This window comes from Parambassis ranga, chromosome 5 (genome assembly GCF_900634625.1).
Source record: "Parambassis ranga chromosome 5, fParRan2.1, whole genome shotgun sequence".
Lineage (NCBI taxonomy): Eukaryota > Metazoa > Chordata > Actinopteri > Ambassidae > Parambassis > Parambassis ranga.
The window spans coordinates 5,642,021-5,663,286 of record NC_041026.1 but is presented as its reverse complement, the minus strand read 5'-3'; the positions used below and the strand labels follow the sequence as shown (position 1 = coordinate 5,663,286).

General features: G+C 45.2%; 1 protein-coding gene across 1 annotated transcript; it reads right to left on the bottom strand.

Annotated features, from left to right (window-relative positions):
* Positions 1–348: 348 nt before the first annotated feature.
* On the bottom strand, positions 349–2,746 carry LOC114436501 (tripartite motif-containing protein 16-like). The gene has a single exon (XM_028406789.1). The coding sequence runs from the start codon at positions 2,544–2,546 to the stop codon at positions 903–905; it is 1,644 nt and encodes a 547-aa protein (XP_028262590.1). The 5' UTR covers positions 2,547–2,746; the 3' UTR covers positions 349–902.
* Between the last annotated feature and the right edge of the window lie 18,520 nt (positions 2,747–21,266).

The window sequence follows — 21,266 nt, the reverse complement described above, 5'->3', positions numbered from 1 at the left end:
CTTACATTCATTTCCACGTTTATTTTAGAGGTCAAAAAATGGGAAAAATAGAATTTCTGATTTTATTTACAGATTAAATGAAAGCAACGATCGTCATATCTGTCATCCATCCACACTGAACCTCTGCAGACCTGCATGAGCAACAACAACATTTGGTACCACTGAACACCACAGTGCGGCTCATGTTCTTCGACTTCTCTTCTGCCTTCAACACCATCCAGAGACTGTTGAGGACTAAGTTAGAGAAGATGCAGGTGGACGCTCCCCTGGTCTCGTGGATTGAGGACTACCTGACAGACCAACACTTCAGAAATATACTGAGAACTACATCAACAAACAGTCAAGATACACATGTGTGGAATTACATTTATTTCACATGTCACACACAAATCATCCGACAGAAACGATCAAAGTCTTTTTATGATGATGATTATTTTCTTTGTGAGTCCATTAAAGTGTAAAACGTCAGAAAACAGTGAAACATGTCCACTATGAGCTCCCACAGCTCCAGGACTCACTTTCTTTGTTGGAGTTCAACAGTACAGAGCCAAAGAATCATCATCAGGAAACACCAGCACAGCAGCTATAAACTACAACTATTAATCAGCCTGATCAGATATATATTTATAGAAGATGTGTAAATGTATCTACAGCTTTGATCACTACAGTGTCTGTGCAGACTTCTGATTATTTTCACCTTTCTCTGTCACACTGAGTTCTGTCTGTGTGACGTTGTTTACTCCACTTTCAAAGATGGCCGACTGTCTGCTGAGTCTGCATGTAGAGAATTCTTCCTGTAATAAATGTGATGAACTTTAACAAGCTGTTAACCCCTCACAGCTTCTTTAGAGAGCTGCAGACATGTTCTGATCATAAACCTGTCCTCTGCCCCTGTCATTACTCTATTGGACTTTAATCAGCTCAGCAGTGACTCCATAATAAAGACAAAGTCCAGCATAGAGAGGCTGAGTGAATGTGGTCTGGACTCTGTGGAGGAGAGTCCTGGTTTCAGAGACGCTGTAGAAGGACAGAATACCTGCTCTGTGATCCAGGTACACTCCTACTCTGGAGGAAGGAGGACCTGAGACCTCAGTTTCCATGTTGTTGTGAATAAATCTATAACTGTTTGTGTCACAAAATAATGACCAAGATTTATCATTGCATCCAAACCACTCTGCTCTGTTCATATTCTTGTATGCGACTGATACATGAACTCTTCCTCTCCTCTCCACCTCCCAGTAACAACGTCCAGTCAGACTCTCTTTACTCAGGACCTGAAACTGAATGAATCTGTCTGGATGACTTGAATAAGACTGTTCTTGACTCATAAATGTTACTTTTCTGTTCCCCTCAGATAATAACAGCCATGTGTTTGCTGTGTTTGGATCCAGGGTGAGTTCACATGAATACTTCAAGAAGTCAGCTCTGGTCTGTGGCTCTGGTCCTGACAGTAGAACATCCACTTCAGTCAGTGAGACGTTTGTCCACGTCTCCCTCAGAGTGTCCTGTAGTTTGTCTCTGAGCTCTGACACAGCTGCTGTCATGTCCTCAAAGTACCTCAGAGGACGGATGTTGATGCTGGATGAGTGTGTGGACTCACTGAGTGCTGACAGTGAGCGGTACTTGTGTAGAAAGTGGATGTGGTCCTCTGTGTGTGAGAGCTGCTCCAGCTCGGCGTCTTTCCTCTTCATCTCAGTGATCTTCTGCTCCAGCTCCTCCTGACGCTCTTTGACTCGACTCACTTCAGCTTCCTCCTGGGATCTGACCTGCTGCTTCACATCAGAGCTTCTTTTCTGGATCAGACGGATCAGCTCAGTGAAGATCTTCTGACTGTCCTCCACTGTTTTATCAGCAGAGCCTCTGATGGCCTCCACCTGCTGTTGGAGCAGCTTCACATCTTTCTGTGCCTCCTGGATTCCCTGCTGGAGGTTTGTCCTGCTCACCTGGAGCTCCTTCTGCTTCTCAGCTCTCTCTGCTGCAGCTGGGACTGTGTCATGGCCTTTATGTTCATCCATTGTGCAGAGATAACAGACAGACTGCTGATCAGTGCGGCAGAAGATCTTCATCACCTCATCATGACGAGAGCAGATGTTCTCCTGGAGCTTCTTGGAGGGCTCCACCAGCTTGTGTCTCTTTAATGGAGCTACATCATAGTGAGGTTGGAGGTGTTTCTCACAGTATGACACCAAACAGTCCAGACAGGACTTGCTGGCTTTCAGCTTCCTGTCAGTGCAGACATCACAGGCCACATCTTCAGGTCCAGCATAGCAGTGATCAGCAGGAGCAGCTTGGAGTCCAGTCTTCTTCAGCTCCTCCACTAACTCTGCTAACAGGATCTGTTTCACCGGGACAGGCCTCGGTGTGAAAGTCTTCCTGCACTGAGGACAGCTGTGGATTCCCTTCCTGTCCTCTTCATCCCAGAAGCTTTGAATACACTTCATGCAGTAGCTGTGTCCACAGGGGACAGTCACCGGATCCTTCAGGAGATCCAGACAGATGGAACAAGAGAACCTCAGTGAGTCCTGCTGGTTTCTCTGCTGCGCCATTTCAGCTCTCGACAAGTCTGAAGAGTTTCACTTCCTCATCAGGAAATAGGAGCGTCAGTCAGCACGTCATGTTTACTTTCACATTTGCTGGCTGATCTGCAGCAGTTTGGTTGTTGAACTCTGTCACTGTGCAGCACAGAGATTAGACCGATCCCTCAGCTGGCAGATCTGTTAAAGAGGAGGAACCAGGAAATGTACTGTCAGAGCTGCACTCTGTGTTGGAGAGAGAGGAGGGGCTGTCAGTGGTTCTTTGAACAACAAGCAGGAGGAGTCACATCCCAGCCTTCAGTTTCCTGCTTTGGCAGCACGTTCAGCTGTAAGGTGCAGGTTTAAAGTCTCCTTGAAGAATATTCCAGAAGCAGGTTCAAAATGAATAAATAAACAACAGCATGATGGTTCCTTTAATGTAAACACACTGAGTGCCTGTACGGACATGAACATTCTCTCTGACGGAGGGCTGAGGCCTCACTGGGTTGGTTACAGCAGCTATTAGCTAACTCCTGTTAGCTGTAATGCTAGCATTTGTATCAACCCCTGTGTCAATGGACATAATGTGGACGGGACAGTTTTTGGGTCCATAATGGTCAGGCCTCTTACATGATCTGATGTAATCTAATCAATCAGCTGTTAGCATTGATTAGCTGTGCTACACCCCCATGATCAAATTTACATTCATGTTTCTTGGTGTTTGTTTTATTGTTCCATGAATAATTGATCCCACCTCACTCAGTGTTCTGAGGTGACCAGCAGGTGGCAGCACTGTTACACACACTGCTCCAGGTTTTCCTGTCAGTATATTGGTTCTTATATAATATACTGCTACTGGCCTCCAGTGAACTGCAGTTACCTACTTGAACAATATAAATATATTAAATATATTTATACAAAACCAACAACTACACAGGCTCCAACAACCAAACAACCAAAATATAATGTTTCTAAAATGATTAATTATTAATTAAGTAATAAAAAAATCTGCTCAAGGAAACAAGTTAGGTCCTAAAAACGTATTGCGTGGTAACGTATTGCGTCACTTCCTGTTTCGACACTGTCCTGTTTGTTCACTTGGTGTGCGCTGTTGGTGCTACGGACTTTCTGCATTAGACATATTGTGTTTGCTTTTATTGTGGTAATACACAAGCACCTCAGTGTTAGAGTTAAGTGCACCAGTCTCTGGTTCCCTTCTCGTTTACCACTGTAGCGAAGCTTACCGTAACTTAGCGGTTAGCATTAGCGCTTAGCATGGCTTCTTCCACTCGCTCTGCATCTCCCTCTCCTGCTCACTGCACGGTGTGTGACATGTTCAGCTGCTCCTCTGCCTCCTTTAGTGAGCGTGAGGTGTGCACAAAGTGTAGCTTATTCACAGTCTTGGAGGCGAGGCTAAGCGAGTTAGAGGGTCGGCTCCGCATGTTAGATAATAGACCTGTAGCCGCAGCAGCTAGCCAGCAGCAGTTAGCCTGTGCGGACCAGCCTGCCTTAGCTGATGTTAGCCGCCCCCCGGCAGCCCCTGAGCAGCCGGGAAGTCAGAGAGGTTGGGTGGCGGTTCGAAGGAAGCGTAGCCCGAAACAAAGGCCCGTGGTTCACCACCAGCCGCTTGATATATCGAACCGTTTTTCCCCACTCGGCGACACACCCGCTGAGAAGCCGACCCTGGTTATTGGCGACTCTGTTTTGCGGCATGTAAAGCCGACACCAGCGGCTATAGTTAAGTGCATCCCGGGGGCCAGAGCGGGCGACATAGAGCCTGAAGCTGCTGGCGAGAGATCAGCATGAATACAGTAGGATGGGATGGGAGTGCAGTGCTTGTGTAGGGACACAGTATATGTGTTTTTCTGGGGTTAATCATTTTGATCTAAAAACAAGACTTTTTTCACAGGTTCCTCCTTTTGCTGATGATCTCTCCTGCCTTAGAGAACACCCTCTCACAAGGCACAGATGATGCTGGTGAACACAGGAACCTCAGTGCCAGCTGGTGTAAATGAGGATACACATGTTTTTGTGTATGCCAGTACACCAGTGGATCCTCATTTCTTCTTAAATTGTTTTCATTTAGGTACCGCTCCACTTCCACAATGGCATCTGCTGTGGCATTAGAGCTTCGTCTCTCTTCATCCACACTTGCATCCAGCAGAGACCACAGTTCACCTAGTGATGGGTTTTCGAGGCTTCATTGACACAGTAGCTCGAGTAGGACATCTAGTGGTGAATAAAATGAACTGCGGTGTGTGTTATTGGTTCATGGATCTTTGGGATTTGACTGCCCATGCACAGTCTCGTTCCACTACAGGTTTCACTGGTTTCAAGCTAACACAATACAGTACATATATTAAAGAAAGATGTTATTACCATTATACTAATATATTGTTTAGATGTTTAATTGCAGTAAGTAACACAAACCTAGTGACAGGGTTTCGATTCTGTGTAAAGGAGTGAAGTGTTTCATATGACGTAAGTTACATGATTTTTCCTAAAGCAGGCACTTACGTTTGACTGTAAGTGTGACTATGACGGACCTAGAAATAATATCACATTTCAGTTGCGCTGCTATGGGATTTGACATGGATAATTACTGATAATATAAAACAATAATTATAATCACATATGTTGTGTTAAGAATACTTGAAATGCATAGGAAAGTCTGTTTTGGGGTTCATTGGTAAATATGTATGTGGGTGAAGAGGACGTGCTTTGTAAACAGGGCAGTGGACATGCTTGTGTAACATTTTATGCATTTTTATTGAGGAACAGAAGTTTTTCAACAGTTTTAACACTCAGACGACTTCTCCTTTTACTAACAATTTCCCCAGCCTTGGAGAAAAGCCTTTCACAGGGCACAGATGAGGCTGGGGTACACAGGAAGTGCTTGGCCACTTGATATAAGCTTGGATATATGTTTTTGTGGCCAGCCCAGTATTGCAGTGGGTCCTCATGTCTTTGTAGGGGAGGATCTGCCAGGTATCGATTCACCTCCACAATAGCGTTTGCTGTAGCACTTTGCATTTGTCGAGCTCTGTTTGCATCCTGATCCAAGAGCCTCCACAGGTCAACTCCTGGAAAACATTGAATCAGAAATGTCATTAGGCACTCCATAGTTATAATTAAATACAGGCAAAATACCTGTGGAGGATGCTGATGGCGCTGGTGCTGGAGGCTGAGGTGGTGGCTGGGATGTTGAAGGCTGCTGAAGGTGCTGCTGGGCAGTGGTTATATTAATTACTTTAGTGCATTCACATATTACACGGTCTTTCACACCGGCTGCCACTCTCGGAGTGGTGAACCCAAAGGTTTTAAAGCGTGGGTCCACCAGTGTAGCGACAGCCAGAGAACTCTCTTTTTCCTTGTCATGCAATCTTTCAGCTAAGCATCGGATGAGGTTGCGTGCCATGTGTTGTGCCAAGGGGGTGGTGAGTTGTTGTTGCAGCCACTTCCTCAGTTGTGTGCCGCAACACATGGTACAGGGGGATGACCTTCGATGCTGACACTCTTTTTTCTTCAGACAACTCTACACTTGCCGCCTGGAATGCAGCCAGCAACTGAAATGACAGGAATATCCACATTGTTGGAGCGCTTACAGCGTGTGGCAAACTTGATCACAGCATTCAGTGTAGCATCTGTGATTCTGTATTACATACCTTGATGCATTCTCCTGTACTCTCATATTGCTGGTTGCTCAGAGGAGTCAGGTCTGTGTGCAGTGACACCAAAGCTGCTGCCACTGCATCTCTTTCCTCATGCAGCCGGTGCAGCATGTCCAGGGTGCTATTCCATCGAGTCTCCACTTCCAAGACAAGTTTTTTTATGTTTCGGCCCAGTTGCAGCTGCATCTGGCTCAGCCTTTCTTTTGCAGTTGTGCTAGATTTAAAGTAACACACAATCTTTCTGCTAGTGGCTCTAATTTCATCAAGGCCTGGAGTTGCATCAATTGATTCTTCACCACCAGATTCAGGCAGTGAGCTATGCATTTGCAGTGCCTCAGGTTCAGGGTGTTGGCTGCTGCAATCATATTGCTAGCAGAGTCTGTGACAATGCACCTAACCTTGTTAGCTAGGCCCCACTCTGCCAGCAGTGATGCTATTTCAGCAGCAATGTGGGCTGCTGTGTGGGTTCTTGGAAAGAGCTTTGCCCCAAGGAGAACAGTGGACAGCTGGTCATTTTTGTTCACAAAGTGGCATGTGACTGCCAGATATGCGTCCATGTTAATGGACGTCCACATGTCTGATGTGAGGGTCACAGTCTCCACACCCTGGACCTCAGCTTTCGCCTTCTCCCTCTCCTCCTCGTACCTGGCCACCACCATGTCCTTCAATGCCTTTCGTGTTGGTAAAGTGTATGTGGGGTCCAACTTTGCCACAAACTCCTTAAAACCAACGTCTTCCACAATAGAGAACGGCTGAGAGTCCTTGATGATGACGTTTACCAAGGCATCATCAAGATCTCTTTTTCTATTGCCTGGAAAATACAATTTACAAAAAAAGTCCCACATGTAACTGAAATGTATCATATCTCAAATTACTCAAGTTGTAATACAAAACACATTAACAGGCCAAAAGTAATGCCTACCTGGGTTAATGGCAATAGCTGGCTGCTGCCTGTTCTCCACGGCCGGATCGTGCTCTCTTCCATGCTTGGCCCTTAAATGCCTCAGCATGGACGAGGTGTTGTTGTATGTCAGCCGTGCATCACACAACATACACCGGACCTGTGAAACAATGACTCTGCATTCAGAACTGGCACACATTTGTGTGCAATTTCCCTGTAAATTGGTATTACACACACGTAACTACACGTGTAGTTATGGTTTCTACCTGTTTAAGGACTTTTCCAGTGGTAATAAAGATAAAATGATGCCGGTACTTACCTTATTATCCGGCATCAATTGAAAATCGTCCCATGCACGGGACCTTTTTCTGGTTGGCTCCATCTGCCTACCAATAAACTTGCTAGCTAGCAATATATATATATATATATATATATATATATATATATGTGTGTGTGTATGTGTGTGTGTGTGTGTGTGTACAGATATGTGTATGTATATGTTACTGTCTGTATAAACATATGTAACGTGTCTATATGTGTGTATGTCTACTTACTATCTTATCTATCTAAATATATAACTTACTAATATATTATATAAGTAATGAATGTATTGCTATATACTGAAATATCTATGCTTACTATCCACAAAATACGCTATCAACACCAACAAACCGCTACAAACCAACCTACTCTGCAAAGAGAAATTCAAATGAGTGAACCTAAATAGGGATGTCCAATCCGTGAAACACTCTATCCCGCCAAGCGATTCACATGACAAACCGAACCAATCACATGGTTCGAAGCACTCAACTGCTTCAAACGTCACTGAAGTGGTTCAAACGTCACTAGTCACGTGACCGAAGCAAGCCTCAGCACAGTGGTTCGAAACAATTGCTTTATGAGCTACCGCGCATGTGTCGAAGCCTCGGGTGTCAGAGGACCATCCTTAAGTTCACCTACAAGTTCACAAATAGTGAAATAACTGATTAGAAATAATGTGTAGAATGTAGAAGTCTTACGGCTGACGTGCAGCAGTAGTGATGTCAACACCAATAGCAATTTGCAGAGAATGAATAAAAACCTACCAGAGCTGCTGGTACCTTCAGCTGCCTCTGATGGACCTGGCAGTTGAACAGCTTCAGTGTTTCCAATGACCACAGCACATTCAGCCTTTAGCCGCCGCACTGCCTCTTGTGCCTTGTTTTGGCTGAGGAATCCAAGTGTTTTGAACCTGGGGTCCAACATAGTGGCCATTGTCATCACACTTAAAGATTCATTGCCTGCCACATTTTCTCTGACACGTCTTAAAAGGTTATCAGACAGCAGCCTTGCCACATCATTATTAAGATGCTCAGACTTAGCAAGCACTGCATGAAAAAGCATCTTCATCAATGGTATAACTTTAGATATTGATACCCTTCTCTCTTCTGAGAGCTCCACTGTTGCCTGGTGAAATGGGGACAGTAAGGGTAAACACTCCTCTATTGTCTGATATTCTGGACAAGACAGTGGGATTATATCTGTCCTCAGTGTTGCCAGGGCTGCTGCCACCGGCTCTCTCAGTTGAAATAAATGTTCCAACATGAGGTATGTGCTGTTCCAGCGTGTGTCCACTTCAATCACGAGCTTCTGAGCCTGTCTTCCCATCTGTAACTGAACCCCATCCAGTTTCTCCTTAGCTGTGGTGCTTGTACGGAAATAGGCGACAATTTTTTTAGCTTTTGTACGTATTTCACATAGGGCAGGGATCTGATCAAATGATTTGCGAACTAGCAAATTCAATGCATGGGCGATACAGATTGAGTGTCTGATTTGTAACGCTTTAGCACATGCAATCATGTTTGATGCAGCATCTGTGACAAGGCATTTCACCTTATTAGTAATCCCCCACTCTTCCATGTGGGTACGCACCACTTGCGCTAAATTCTCAGCTGTGTGACATGAAGGAAAATGCTCCACTCCAAGCAACACAGTGCCTAGCTTATCATGATCATCAATGAAGTGGCAGGTGATTGCCAGGTAGGCCTCCATATTCATAGATGTCCACATATCTGCAGTCAAGCTAACAGCAGACACACCATGAATGTCTTCTTTTGCCTTCCCCTTGGCTTTGATGTATCTCTCACTCACCATCTTCTTCAATGCCTGGGAGTTATTCATTTCAATGAATGCAGATACTTATTATGAGAATACATTAACTTATTATTATACATATACACACCTTTCTGGTCGGGAGAACATAGTTGGGATCCAACAAATGGATGAGCTCCCTGAACCCCACATCTTCCACTACTGAAAATGGCTGCGAGTCTTTTATGACCAGGTTGACCACAGCCTCATCCAGCACCTCCTTTCTGGAACCTGTAATGATAACAATGAATATAAAGTGCAACCAATTGATAAGATACAAAAATACACGGTACACACACTATGTTTTCAATAATGAAAATCGGATAATAATAGCTTACTTTGGCTGGTGTCTGGTCTGTCTGCAGATACATTTTCATGTATTGCTCGATAATGTCTGAGCATTGAGGAGGCATTGTTGTTGTACACGAGCTCTCTGTCACACAGCAAACACCTCACCTAACAAACAAAAATGTGCAATATAATTAACACAAAATTATCGCAAGCCTCAAAGCCTCTGCTTCATTTGTCCCATCACTATCTCTGGTCCCCTCCCAAATCTGACCAGTGATGACATGTTTAGCCGCATGTCCTCGCTCCGTCGCTGGCTGTCATGGTGGTGTCCAGAAAACAACGTGGCCTTTATAGATAACTGGGAAACTTTCTGGGGGAAACCTGGCCTTATTAGGAGAGACGGCATCCATCCCACCCAGGGTGGTGCAGCTCTGATTTCTAGCAACATAGCCAAGTTTATTAGACCAACCTGACAACCCAGGGTCGAGGCCAGGAGGCAGAGTCGCTGTCCTACACACCTCTCTGCTGCTTCTGGAGGACTGCCGCCCTCAGTTAGAAACACATTAAATACAACTACACATAGAAACACTGAGCTTAATAATGTTATTGAAGTGGTGACGGTCACACGTCCTCCCACAGTTCATCAAGCACACAAGTTAAGATATATTAATCATAATAACCTCATAAAAATACACACTAACACACACAAACACATAGAACAAGGTAACAGAACACTCAGGTGTGGATTGTTTAACATACGATCCCTCCACTCTAAGTCGCTCTTAGTTAATGATCTAATTATTGATCATCACACTGATATACTTTGTCTCACTGAGACTTGGTTACAGGGTGAAGAATATGTTGCTTTAAATGAATCAACTCCGTCCTGTTATACTAACTGTCATGTTCCTAGAGTTACAGGTCGCGGAGGAGGAGTGGCAGCAATCTACCGCTCCAGTCTTCAGATGAATCCTAAACCTAAGTCTACTCATACTTCTTTTGAGAGTCTCACTCTCAGCCTGTCTCACGGAAGCTGGAAGAAGTCAGAATTTGTTTTACTCGTCGTAGTGTATCGTCCACCTGCTGCTGCTTATTCAGAGTTCCTGCTGGAGTTTTCAGACTTCTTATCAAGTTTAGTGCTTAGCACAGATAAAGTCATCATAGTGGGTGACTTTAACATTCATATGGACGTCGACTCCGACAGTCTGAAGATTGCCTTCAACTCACTCTTGGATTCAGTTGGGTTCTCTCAGTTAGTAAATGAACCCACACACTGCCACAGTCACACCCTCGACCTGGTTCTCACCTACGGCCTGGAAGCTGAGAACCTGCTAGTGTGGTCTCAAAATCCTGTTCTTTCAGATCACTCATTAATAACTTTTGACTTCTCTCTTTCAGACCTACCAGCACCTGAGGAAAAGGTCTACTACAGCAGATGTCTGTCTGAAGACGCCGTAAAGCAGTTTAGGACAGCAATCCTACCAGTACTCCCCACAGTCCCAAGTACTGATGGGGGTACCAACTTAAATGTTACTCCTGCAGAGCTGGACCGCTTTGTCAACAACACTGCAGACACACTACACTCAGTCTTAAACAGGATTGCTCCACTGAAGAAGAAGAAAACTACAAACCAGAAGAGGCTAGCTCCGTGGTACAACTCAAACATCCGATCACTGAAACGGATTACACGTAGGATGGAGAGGATGTGGCAGTCCTCTAAATCAGATGACTCCCGGAGGATCTGGAGAGACAGTCTGCTGACGTATAAGAAGGCCCTTCGTAAAGCCAGGACAGCCTACTATTCATCACTAATAGAAGAAAACAAGAACAACCCGCGCTTTCTCTTTAACGCCGTGGCCAGGCTGACAAAGAGCCACAGCTCTGTGGAGCCTCGCATTCCTGCAGCTCTTAGTAGTGAAGACTTCATGAGCTTCTTCACTGATAAAATCACCACTATTAGAGGACAAATCAACCACAATCTCTCTGTGACCGCTGAGGATACACCGCCACTTCTGGAAACGGATCCTGATCTAACTCTGGACTGCTTCGCGCCCATCGGCCTCCCTGAGCAGACCACCAGCATCTGCAAGTCTAAACCTACTACCTGTCTTCTGGATCCGATCCCTTCACAGCTCCTCAAGGATGCTATTCCTCTGATCGGAGACTCTATATTAGGACAGATCAACTTGTCTCTGGAAACAGGATATGTACCACAGGCTTTTAAAACTGCTGTGATCATTCCGATACTTAAAAAACCTTCACTGGACCCGGACGTCCTAGGAAACTACAGACCGATCTCCAACCTCACCTTTATCTCCAAACTACTTGAAAGAGCTGTTGTAAGTCAGCTAAACGACCACCTGTGTAGTAACAGTCTGTTTGATGCTTTCCAGTCTGGTTTCAGAGCCCATCACAGCACAGAAACAGCACTGCTTAAAGTCACCAATGACCTCCTCATGGCATCGGACCGGGGTCTCGTCTCTGTACTCGTTCTACTGGATCTCAGTGCTGCCTTCGACACCGTAGACCATCGCATCCTGCTACACAGATTGGAACACGAGATCAGGATTACAGGAACAGCACTGCGCTGGTTTAAATCATATTTATCTGACAGATTTCATTTTGTTCACACTAACGATGTGTCTTCCACAGGTACAAGGGTTAACCACGGTGTTCCACAGGGTTCTGTGCTCGGACCGATCCTGTTCACCCTCTACATGCTCCCTCTAGGATACATCATCCAGAAGCACGGCATAAACTTTCATTGTTATGCTGATGATACCCAGCTGTATTTATCCATGAAGCCTGAAGAAACGGAGCCGCTAGTCAGACTACAGGCGTGTCTAAAGGACATAAAGGACTGGATGTCCTCCAACTTTTTACTATTAAACTCGGACAAGACTGAGGTCATTGTTTTTGGACCGAAACATCTCAGAACTAGTTTATCAGATAATACTTTCTCCCTGGATGGAATTACTCTGGCCTCCAGTACGACTGTGAGGAACCTTGGAGTTATCTTTGATCAAGACATGTCGTTTGTCTCTCATATTAAGCAGGTCTCCAGGACCGCTTTCTTTCACCTGCGTAATATTACTAAGATCAGGAGCATCCTCTCTCAGAGTGATGCTTAAAAGCTCATCCATGCTTTTGTCACTTCAAGACTGGACTACTGCAACTCTTTATTGTCAGGATGTCCACATTACTCCATCAACAGTCTGCAGCTGATCCAGAACGCAGCAGCTAGTGTTCTGACAGGAAGTAGCTAAAGGGATCATATCTCTACTGTTCTAGCGTCTCTTCACTGGCTCCCAGTGGACTCAAGAATACACTTCAAGATCCTTCTTCTAACCTACAAGGCTCTTCATGGACTTGCTCCATTGTATCTGCAGGACCTGATTGTACCATATGTTCCTAATAGGACACTCAGATCTCTGAGTGCAGGTTTACTAGTAGTTCCTAGGATTCATAGAAGTAGAATGGGAGGACGAGCTTTCAGCTATCAGGCACCGCTATTATGGAACCAGTTACCAATCTGGGTCCGAGAGGCAGACACTGCCTCCACCTTTAAGACTAGACTTAAAACTTTTCTGTTTAGTAAGGCGTACAGTTAGCCTTAGACCTAGTGTGTAGCACAGCTATGCTGCTCTAGGCCTACGTTGTCGGGGGGCACAAACATGATCCACTGAGCAGTTTCCCTCTCACCCTCTAACCTCTCCCTTTCTCTCCTTAGTCTGGCTCACACTGGTCTCAAGACCTGGATGCTGACCTGCAGTCCGGCCCGTGAAGTCTCTCTTGCTCTACGCTGTCGGGGGGCACAAACACGATCCTCTGAGCAGTTTCCCCCTCACCCTCTGACCTCTCCTCTACTCTCCTTAGTCTGGCTCATACTGGGTAATATCGTCTCATAATCTGTGTTTACTGTCTTCCTTGTAGTTCTGTGCCTCGCACTCGCTCTCTCTCTTTGCAGGTCTCAAGACCTCGGAACAAATGCACGAGACGATTGCGGCTATGCTGATGGTGGTGGATCTTGCTGATGTGTGTTCAAGAGGAGGATTTCAGTTGGTTAAATGAACAAGCAACAACCGTGCTGTGTTGAAATCTGTTCCTGAGGAAAAGCGGTCCAAACCAACTAGGCAGTTGCCCCTGAGCAGGACAGTCTGCCTGAGGAAACAGCACTTGGCTTGAATTGGTGTGCTGAAAATGATATTTTCATGTTTAAGCCTGCAGTAGAAAAGCGGCCCCACACCAGGCGTGGGATTCTTTCAGTTGTTAGTTCAATTTTTGATCCATTAGGATTTTTGTCTCCATTCACCTTGTTGCCAAAGCTTTTGTTGCAAGACATGTGTAGAAAAAAGGTGTCTTGGGATGAGCCTATCTCTAATGCCTTTGCACAGCAGTGGATGAAGTGGCTGTTAAATCTGGAGAAGGTGGACAAGGGAGTATTTGCCAGCGTTACAGGAACTTCAGAAGTGGTCAAGGCCTCTGAGAAACTTCACCACAGGCGACGTTGTTGTCACGGATCAAACAGCTCCACATGGATCATGGAAGAGTGATAAACACTTATCCTGACAAGAAGGGACTTGTACCACGAAGACTGGGGAGCTGGATAGGCCCATAAACAAGCTCTTTCTTCTGCAAGAGGCTGTGTGAAGTCTGGGGTGAAGGTCGTGACCCCACACTGAGTAACCTCTGACCCAAATAGAGGACAAACAAAAGAAATGAGAAACATGTTTGTTGATGTCTCCTTGCATTAATGTAATTGTTCATAACTTTCACAATTAGGGGCCGGTGTGAAGGAGCCATGAAGTTAAGCTGTAATTGCTTTTGTTTGTCGCTAGATGGCAGCTTAGAGTTGGTGGGTAAGGCTTAAATGAACACAGATGATTCAGGTGAGCAGATCAGACAGGTGTGGGAGCGGGGAGGTCGTACGGTTTTTAACACTGACCTGTTTTGTCTGTTTGTAATTATGATCAAATATGTTTGTTGACAACAGTGTTCATGTGAACTCACCCTGGATCCAAACACAGCTGTTACCATCTGAGGGGAACAGAAAAGCACAGGCTATGGGTCAGACTCTGATCCAAGTCATCCAGACAGATTCACCTATTATGCACAGGTCCTGAGTAAAGAGAGTCTGACTGGACGTTGGTACTGGGAGGAGGAGTGGAGAGGAGGAGGAGGAGTTTTTGTATCAGTCACATACAAGAATATGAACAGAGCAGAGAGGTTTGGATCCAATGATAAATCTTAGTAATGATCATGTGATACAAACAGGTCCTCATTCCTCCAGAGTAGGAGAGTACCTGGATCACAGAGCAGGTATTCTGTCCTTCTACAGTCTGCAGAAGTCTACTTCTTACAGAAGTCTGCACGGACACTGCAGTGATCAAAGCTGTGGATACATTATCTTCTATAAAAATATATATCTGATCAGTCTGATTAATAGTTGTAGTTTATAGCTGCTGTGCTGGTGCTTCCATTGGGTCATACTGAAGGAAATATTGTATATGTCAAAGTAGTAAAACTTAACTTTTAAATGATTCAGTAACAAATTAAAGCTGCAAGCAGCATTGCGGGCCCTCGCGCAGCTTGCGATCCGCGGGGTCATCGCAGTCTTCTCTCCTATGCTCTCGTCTCCTATACTCTCCTGTGCTATGCTCTCCTCCTCTCATTTCCACAGATATACAACAAACACATGTTTACAACCAAACTTTCCTGCTACCAGTAGGTGGCGCTATGACCGTATCATCCTATTAGCATATATATGTGTTTAGACTCGGCTCCATGGCAGTACTGTAAGATTTTGTCCACATTGCATAAAGTATATGGGTAGTACTGCATAAAACACAGCGAGTTCCTTTGTAATGGCGAATGGTCAACTTTGAGGCCACTCCCCCACCACACGGTAATACTTTTGAAAGAGTTTTGGAATGCGTCTATTCCCTATGGTGTCCTGAGTGGACACAGTGAATTTCAGCTGAATTGCATGAAGTATGCGAGGCACGAAAAGTTTTATAGCAGGGTCAGAAAACGGTAAAAATTACAAAAAAAAAGTCAAAATGGTGGACTTCCTGTTGGGTTTGGAGGGGGGGTCCAAGAGACCGCTGAGGATACACCGCCACTTCTGGAAACGGATCCTGATCTAACTCTGGACTGCTTCGCGCCCATCGGCCTCCCTGAGCAGACCACCAGCATCTGCAAGTCTAAACCTACTACCTGTCTTCTGGATCCGATCCCTTCACAGCTCCTCAAGGATGCTATTCCTCTGATCGGAGACTCTATATTAGGACAGATCAACTTGTCTCTGGAAACAGGATATGTACCACAGGCTTTTAAAACTGCTGTGATCATTCCGATACTTAAAAAACCTTCACTGGACCCGGACGTCCTAGGAAACTACAGACCGATCTCCAACCTCACCTTTATCTCCAAACTACTTGAAAGAGCTGTTGTAAGTCAGCTAAACGACCACCTGTGTAGTAACAGTCTGTTTGATGCTTTCCAGTCTGGTTTCAGAGCCCATCACAGCACAGAAACAGCACTGCTTAAAGTCACCAATGACCTCCTCATGGCATCGGACCGGGGTCTCGTCTCTGTACTCGTTCTACTGGATCTCAGTGCTGCCTTCGACACCGTAGACCATCGCATCCTGCTACACAGATTGGAACACGAGATCAGGATTACAGGAACAGCACTGCGCTGGTTTAAATCATATTTATCTGACAGATTTCATTTTGTTCACACTAACGATGTGTCTTCCACAGGTACAAGGGTTAACCACGGTGTTCCACAGGGTTCTGTGCTCGGACCGATCCTGTTCACCCTCTACATGCTCCCTCTAGGATACATCATCCAGAAGCACGGCATAAACTTTCATTGTTATGCTGATGATACCCAGCTGTATTTATCCATGAAGCCTGAAGAAACGGAGCCGCTAGTCAGACTACAGGCGTGTCTAAAGGACATAAAGGACTGGATGTCCTCCAACTTTTTACTATTAAACTCGGACAAGACTGAGGTCATTGTTTTTGGACCGAAACATCTCAGAACTAGTTTATCAGATAATACTTTCTCCCTGGATGGAATTACTCTGGCCTCCAGTACGACTGTGAGGAACCTTGGAGTTATCTTTGATCAAGACATGTCGTTTGTCTCTCATATTAAGCAGGTCTCCAGGACCGCTTTCTTTCACCTGCGTAATATTACTAAGATCAGGAGCATCCTCTCTCAGAGTGATGCTGAAAAGCTCATCCATGCTTTTGTCACTTCAAGACTGGACTACTGCAACTCTTTATTGTCAGGATGTCCACATTACTCCATCAACAGTCTGCAGCTGATCCAGAACGCAGCAGCTAGAGTTCTGACAGGAAGTAGCCAAAGGGATCATATCTCTACTGTTCTAGCGTCTCTTCACTGGCTCCCAGTGGACTCAAGAATACACTTCAAGATCCTTCTTCTAACCTACAAGGCTCTTCATGGACTTGCTCCATTGTATCTGCAGGACCTGATTGTACCATATGTTCCTAATAGGACACTCAGATCTCTGAGTGCAGGTTTACTAGTAGTTCCTAGGATTCATAGAAGTAGAATGGGAGGACGAGCTTTCAGCTATCAGGCACCGCTATTATGGAACCAGTTACCAATCTGGGTCCGAGAGGCAGACACTGCCTCCACCTTTAAGACTAGACTTAAAACTTTTCTGTTTAGTAAGGCGTACAGTTAGCCTTAGACCTAGTGTGTAGCACAGCTATGCTGCTCTAGGCCTACGTTGTCGGGGGGCACAAACATGATCCACTGAGCAGTTTCCCTCTCACCCTCTAACCTCTCCCTTTCTCTCCTTAGTCTGGCTGACACTGGTCTCAAGACCTGGATGCTGACCTGCAGTCCGGCCCGTGAAGTCTCTCTTGCTCTACGCTGTCGGGGGGCACAAACACGATCCTCTGAGCAGTTTCCCCCTCACCCTCTGACCTCTCCTCTACTCTCCTTAGTCTGGCTCATACTGGGTAATATCGTCTCATAATCTGTGTTTACTGTCTTCCTTGTAGTTCTGTGCCTCGCACTCGCTCTCTCTCTTTGCAGGTCTCAAGACCTCGGAACAAATGCACGAGACGATTGCGGCTATGCTGATGGTGGTGGATCTTGCTGATGTGTGTTCAAGAGGAGGATTTCAGTTGGTTAAATGAACAAGCAACAACCGTGCTGTGTTGAAATCTGTTCCTGAGGAAAAGCGGTCCAAACCAACTAGGCAGTTGCCCCTGAGCAGGACAGTCTGCCTGAGGAAACAGCACTTGGCTTGAATTGGTGTGCTGAAAATGATATTTTCATGTTTAAGCCTGCAGTAGAAAAGCGGCCCCACACCAGGCGTGGGATTCTTTCAGTTGTTAGTTCAATTTTTGATCCATTAGGATTTTTGTCTCCATTCACCTTGTTGCCAAAGCTTTTGTTGCAAGACATGTGTAGAAAAAAGGTGTCTTGGGATGAGCCTATCTCTAATGCCTTTGCACAGCAGTGGATGAAGTGGCTGTTAAATCTGGAGAAGGTGGACAAGGGAGTATTTGCCAGCGTTACAGGAACTTCAGAAGTGGTCAAGGCCTCTGAGAAACTTCACCACAGGCGACGTTGTTGTCACGGATCAAACAGCTCCACATGGATCATGGAAGAGTGATAAACACTTATCCTGACAAGAAGGGACTTGTACCACGAAGACTGGGGAGCTGGATAGGCCCATAAACAAGCTCTTTCTTCTGCAAGAGGCTGTGTGAAGTCTGGGGTGAAGGTCGTGACCCCACACTGAGTAACCTCTGACCCAAATAGAGGACAAACAAAAGAAATGAGAAACATGTTTGTTGATGTCTCCTTGCATTAATGTAATTGTTCATAACTTTCACAATTAGGGGCCGGTGTGAAGGAGCCATGAAGTTAAGCTGTAATTGCTTTTGTTTGTCGCTAGATGGCAGCTTAGAGTTGGTGGGTAAGGCTTAAATGAACACAGATGATTCAGGTGAGCAGATCAGACAGGTGTGGGAGCGGGGAGGTCGTACGGTTTTTAACACTGACCTGTTTTGTCTGTTTGTAATTATGATCAAATATGTTTGTTGACAACAGTGTTCATGTGAACTCACCCTGGATCCAAACACAGCTGTTACCATCTGAGGGGAACAGAAAAGCACAGGCTATGGGTCAGACTCTGATCCAAGTCATCCAGACAGATTCACCTATTATGCACAGGTCCTGAGTAAAGAGAGTCTGACTGGACGTTGGTACTGGGAGGAGGAGTGGAGAGGAGGAGGAGGAGTTTTTGTATCAGTCACATACAAGAATATGAACAGAGCAGAGAGGTTTGGATCCAATGATAAATCTTAGTAATGATCATGTGATACAAACAGGTCCTCATTCCTCCAGAGTAGGAGAGTACCTGGATCACAGAGCAGGTATTCTGTCCTTCTACAGTCTGCAGAAGTCTACTTCTTACAGAAGTCTGCACGGACACTGCAGTGATCAAAGCTGTGGATACATTATCTTCTATAAAAATATATATCTGATCAGTCTGATTAATAGTTGTAGTTTATAGCTGCTGTGCTGGTGCTTCCATTGGGTCATACTGAAGGAAATATTGTATATGTCAAAGTAGTAAAACTTAACTTTTAAATGATTCAGTAACAAATTAAAGCTGCAAGCAGCATTGCGGGCCCTCGCGCAGCTTGCGATCCGCGGGGTCATCGCAGTCTTCTCTCCTATGCTCTCGTCTCCTATACTCTCCTGTGCTATGCTCTCCTCCTCTCATTTCCACAGATATACAACAAACACATGTTTACAACCAAACTTTCCTGCTACCAGTAGGTGGCGCTATGACCGTATCATCCTATTAGCATATATATGTGTTTAGACTCGGCTCCATGGCAGTACTGTAAGATTTTGTCCACATTGCATAAAGTATATGGGTAGTACTGCATAAAACACAGCGAGTTCCTTTGTAATGGCGAATGGTCAACTTTGAGGCCACTCCCCCACCACACGGTAATACTTTTGAAAGAGTTTTGGAATGCGTCTATTCCCTATGGTGTCCTGAGTGGACACAGTGAATTTCAGCTGAATTGCATGAAGTATGCGAGGCACGAAAAGTTTTATAGCAGGGTCAGAAAACGGTAAAAATTACAAAAAAAAAGTCAAAATGGTGGACTTCCTGTTGGGTTTGGAGGGGGGGTCCAAGAGACTTTTTTGTGCGTCTTGGGGTGATACACATGTGTGCTAATTCTTGTGATCCTGTGTCAAACTGGCCAGCGGGGCTACGCATTAGGGCAATAAATACAGTGACTTCCTTTGTAATGGCGAATGGTCAACTTTGAGGCCACGCCCCCGCCACACCGTCAGACTTTTGTAAGAGTTTTGGAATGCGTCTATTCCCTATGGTGTCCTGAGTGGACACAGTGAGTTTTAGCTCATTTGGATGAAGTGTGCGAGGCGTGAAAAGTTTTGTAGGAGGGTCACAAATCGCCAAAAATTAACAGAAATTTCAAAATTGCGGACTTCCTGTTGGGTTTGGAGGGGGGGTCCAAGAGACTTTTTTGTGCATCTTTGGGTGATAAACATGTGTACCAATTTTCATGACCCTACTCAAAACAGGCCAGGGGGGCAGGCAGAAAAACCTATGAAAACACAACATTTTGTGTAGCCAGTAGGTGGCGCTCTGTCAAAGCCTCAATATTGTTGTATAGATGTGTTTAGGGTCAGACTCTGATCATACATGTGACATTTGGTACAGATCGGACAGAAAACGAAGAAGTTATAGAGACTTCCTGTTTCCTCTGAAATGGTCAAACTTTGAGGCCACGCCCCGGCCACACCGTCAGACTTTTGTAAGAGTTTTGGAATGCGTCTATTCCCTATGGTGTCCTGAGTGGACACGGTGACTTTCAGCTCAATTCTATGAAGTATGCGAGGCGTGAAAAGTTTGGCAGCAGGGTCACACATCGCCAAAAATGGCCACAAACCTTCAAATGGCGGACTTCCTGTTGGGTTTGGAGGGGGGGTCCAAGAGACTTTTTTGTGCGTGTTGAGGTGATACATATGTGTGCCAATTTTCATAATCCTGTGTCAAACTGGCCAGAGGGGCTACACGTTGGGGGCGCTATAGAGTCATTTTCCTATGTGCGTTTCAAACGTCAGCAAATTTCAAAATTTTTAGGGCGAATGAATTTTTCTACCAAGTTTGGTGAGTTTTTGGGCATGTTAAGGCCCCCAAAAATGCGATCTAAGGGGGGGAAAGAAAAAAAAAAAAAAAAAATTAAAGCTGCAAGCAGCATTGCGGGCCCTCGCGCACCTTGCGATCCGTGGGGTCATCGCAGTCTTCTCTCCTATGCTCGCGTCTCCTATACTCTCCTGTGCTATGCTCTCCTCCTCTCATTTCCACAGATATACAACAAACACATGTTTACAACCAAACTTTCCTGCTACCAGTAGGTGGCGCTATGACCGTATCATCCTATTAGCATATATATCTGTTTAGACTCGGCTCCATGGCAGTACTGTAAGATTTTGTCCACATTGCATAAAGTATATGGGTAGTACTGCATAAAACACAGCGAGTTCCTTTGTAATGGCGAATGGTCAACTTTGAGGCCACTCCCCTGCCACACGGTAATACTTTTGTAAGAGTTTTGGAATGCGTCTATTCCCTATGGTGTCCTGAGTGGACACAGTGAATTTCAGCTCAATTGCATGAAGTATGTGAGGCGTGAAAAGTTTTGAAGCAGGGTCACA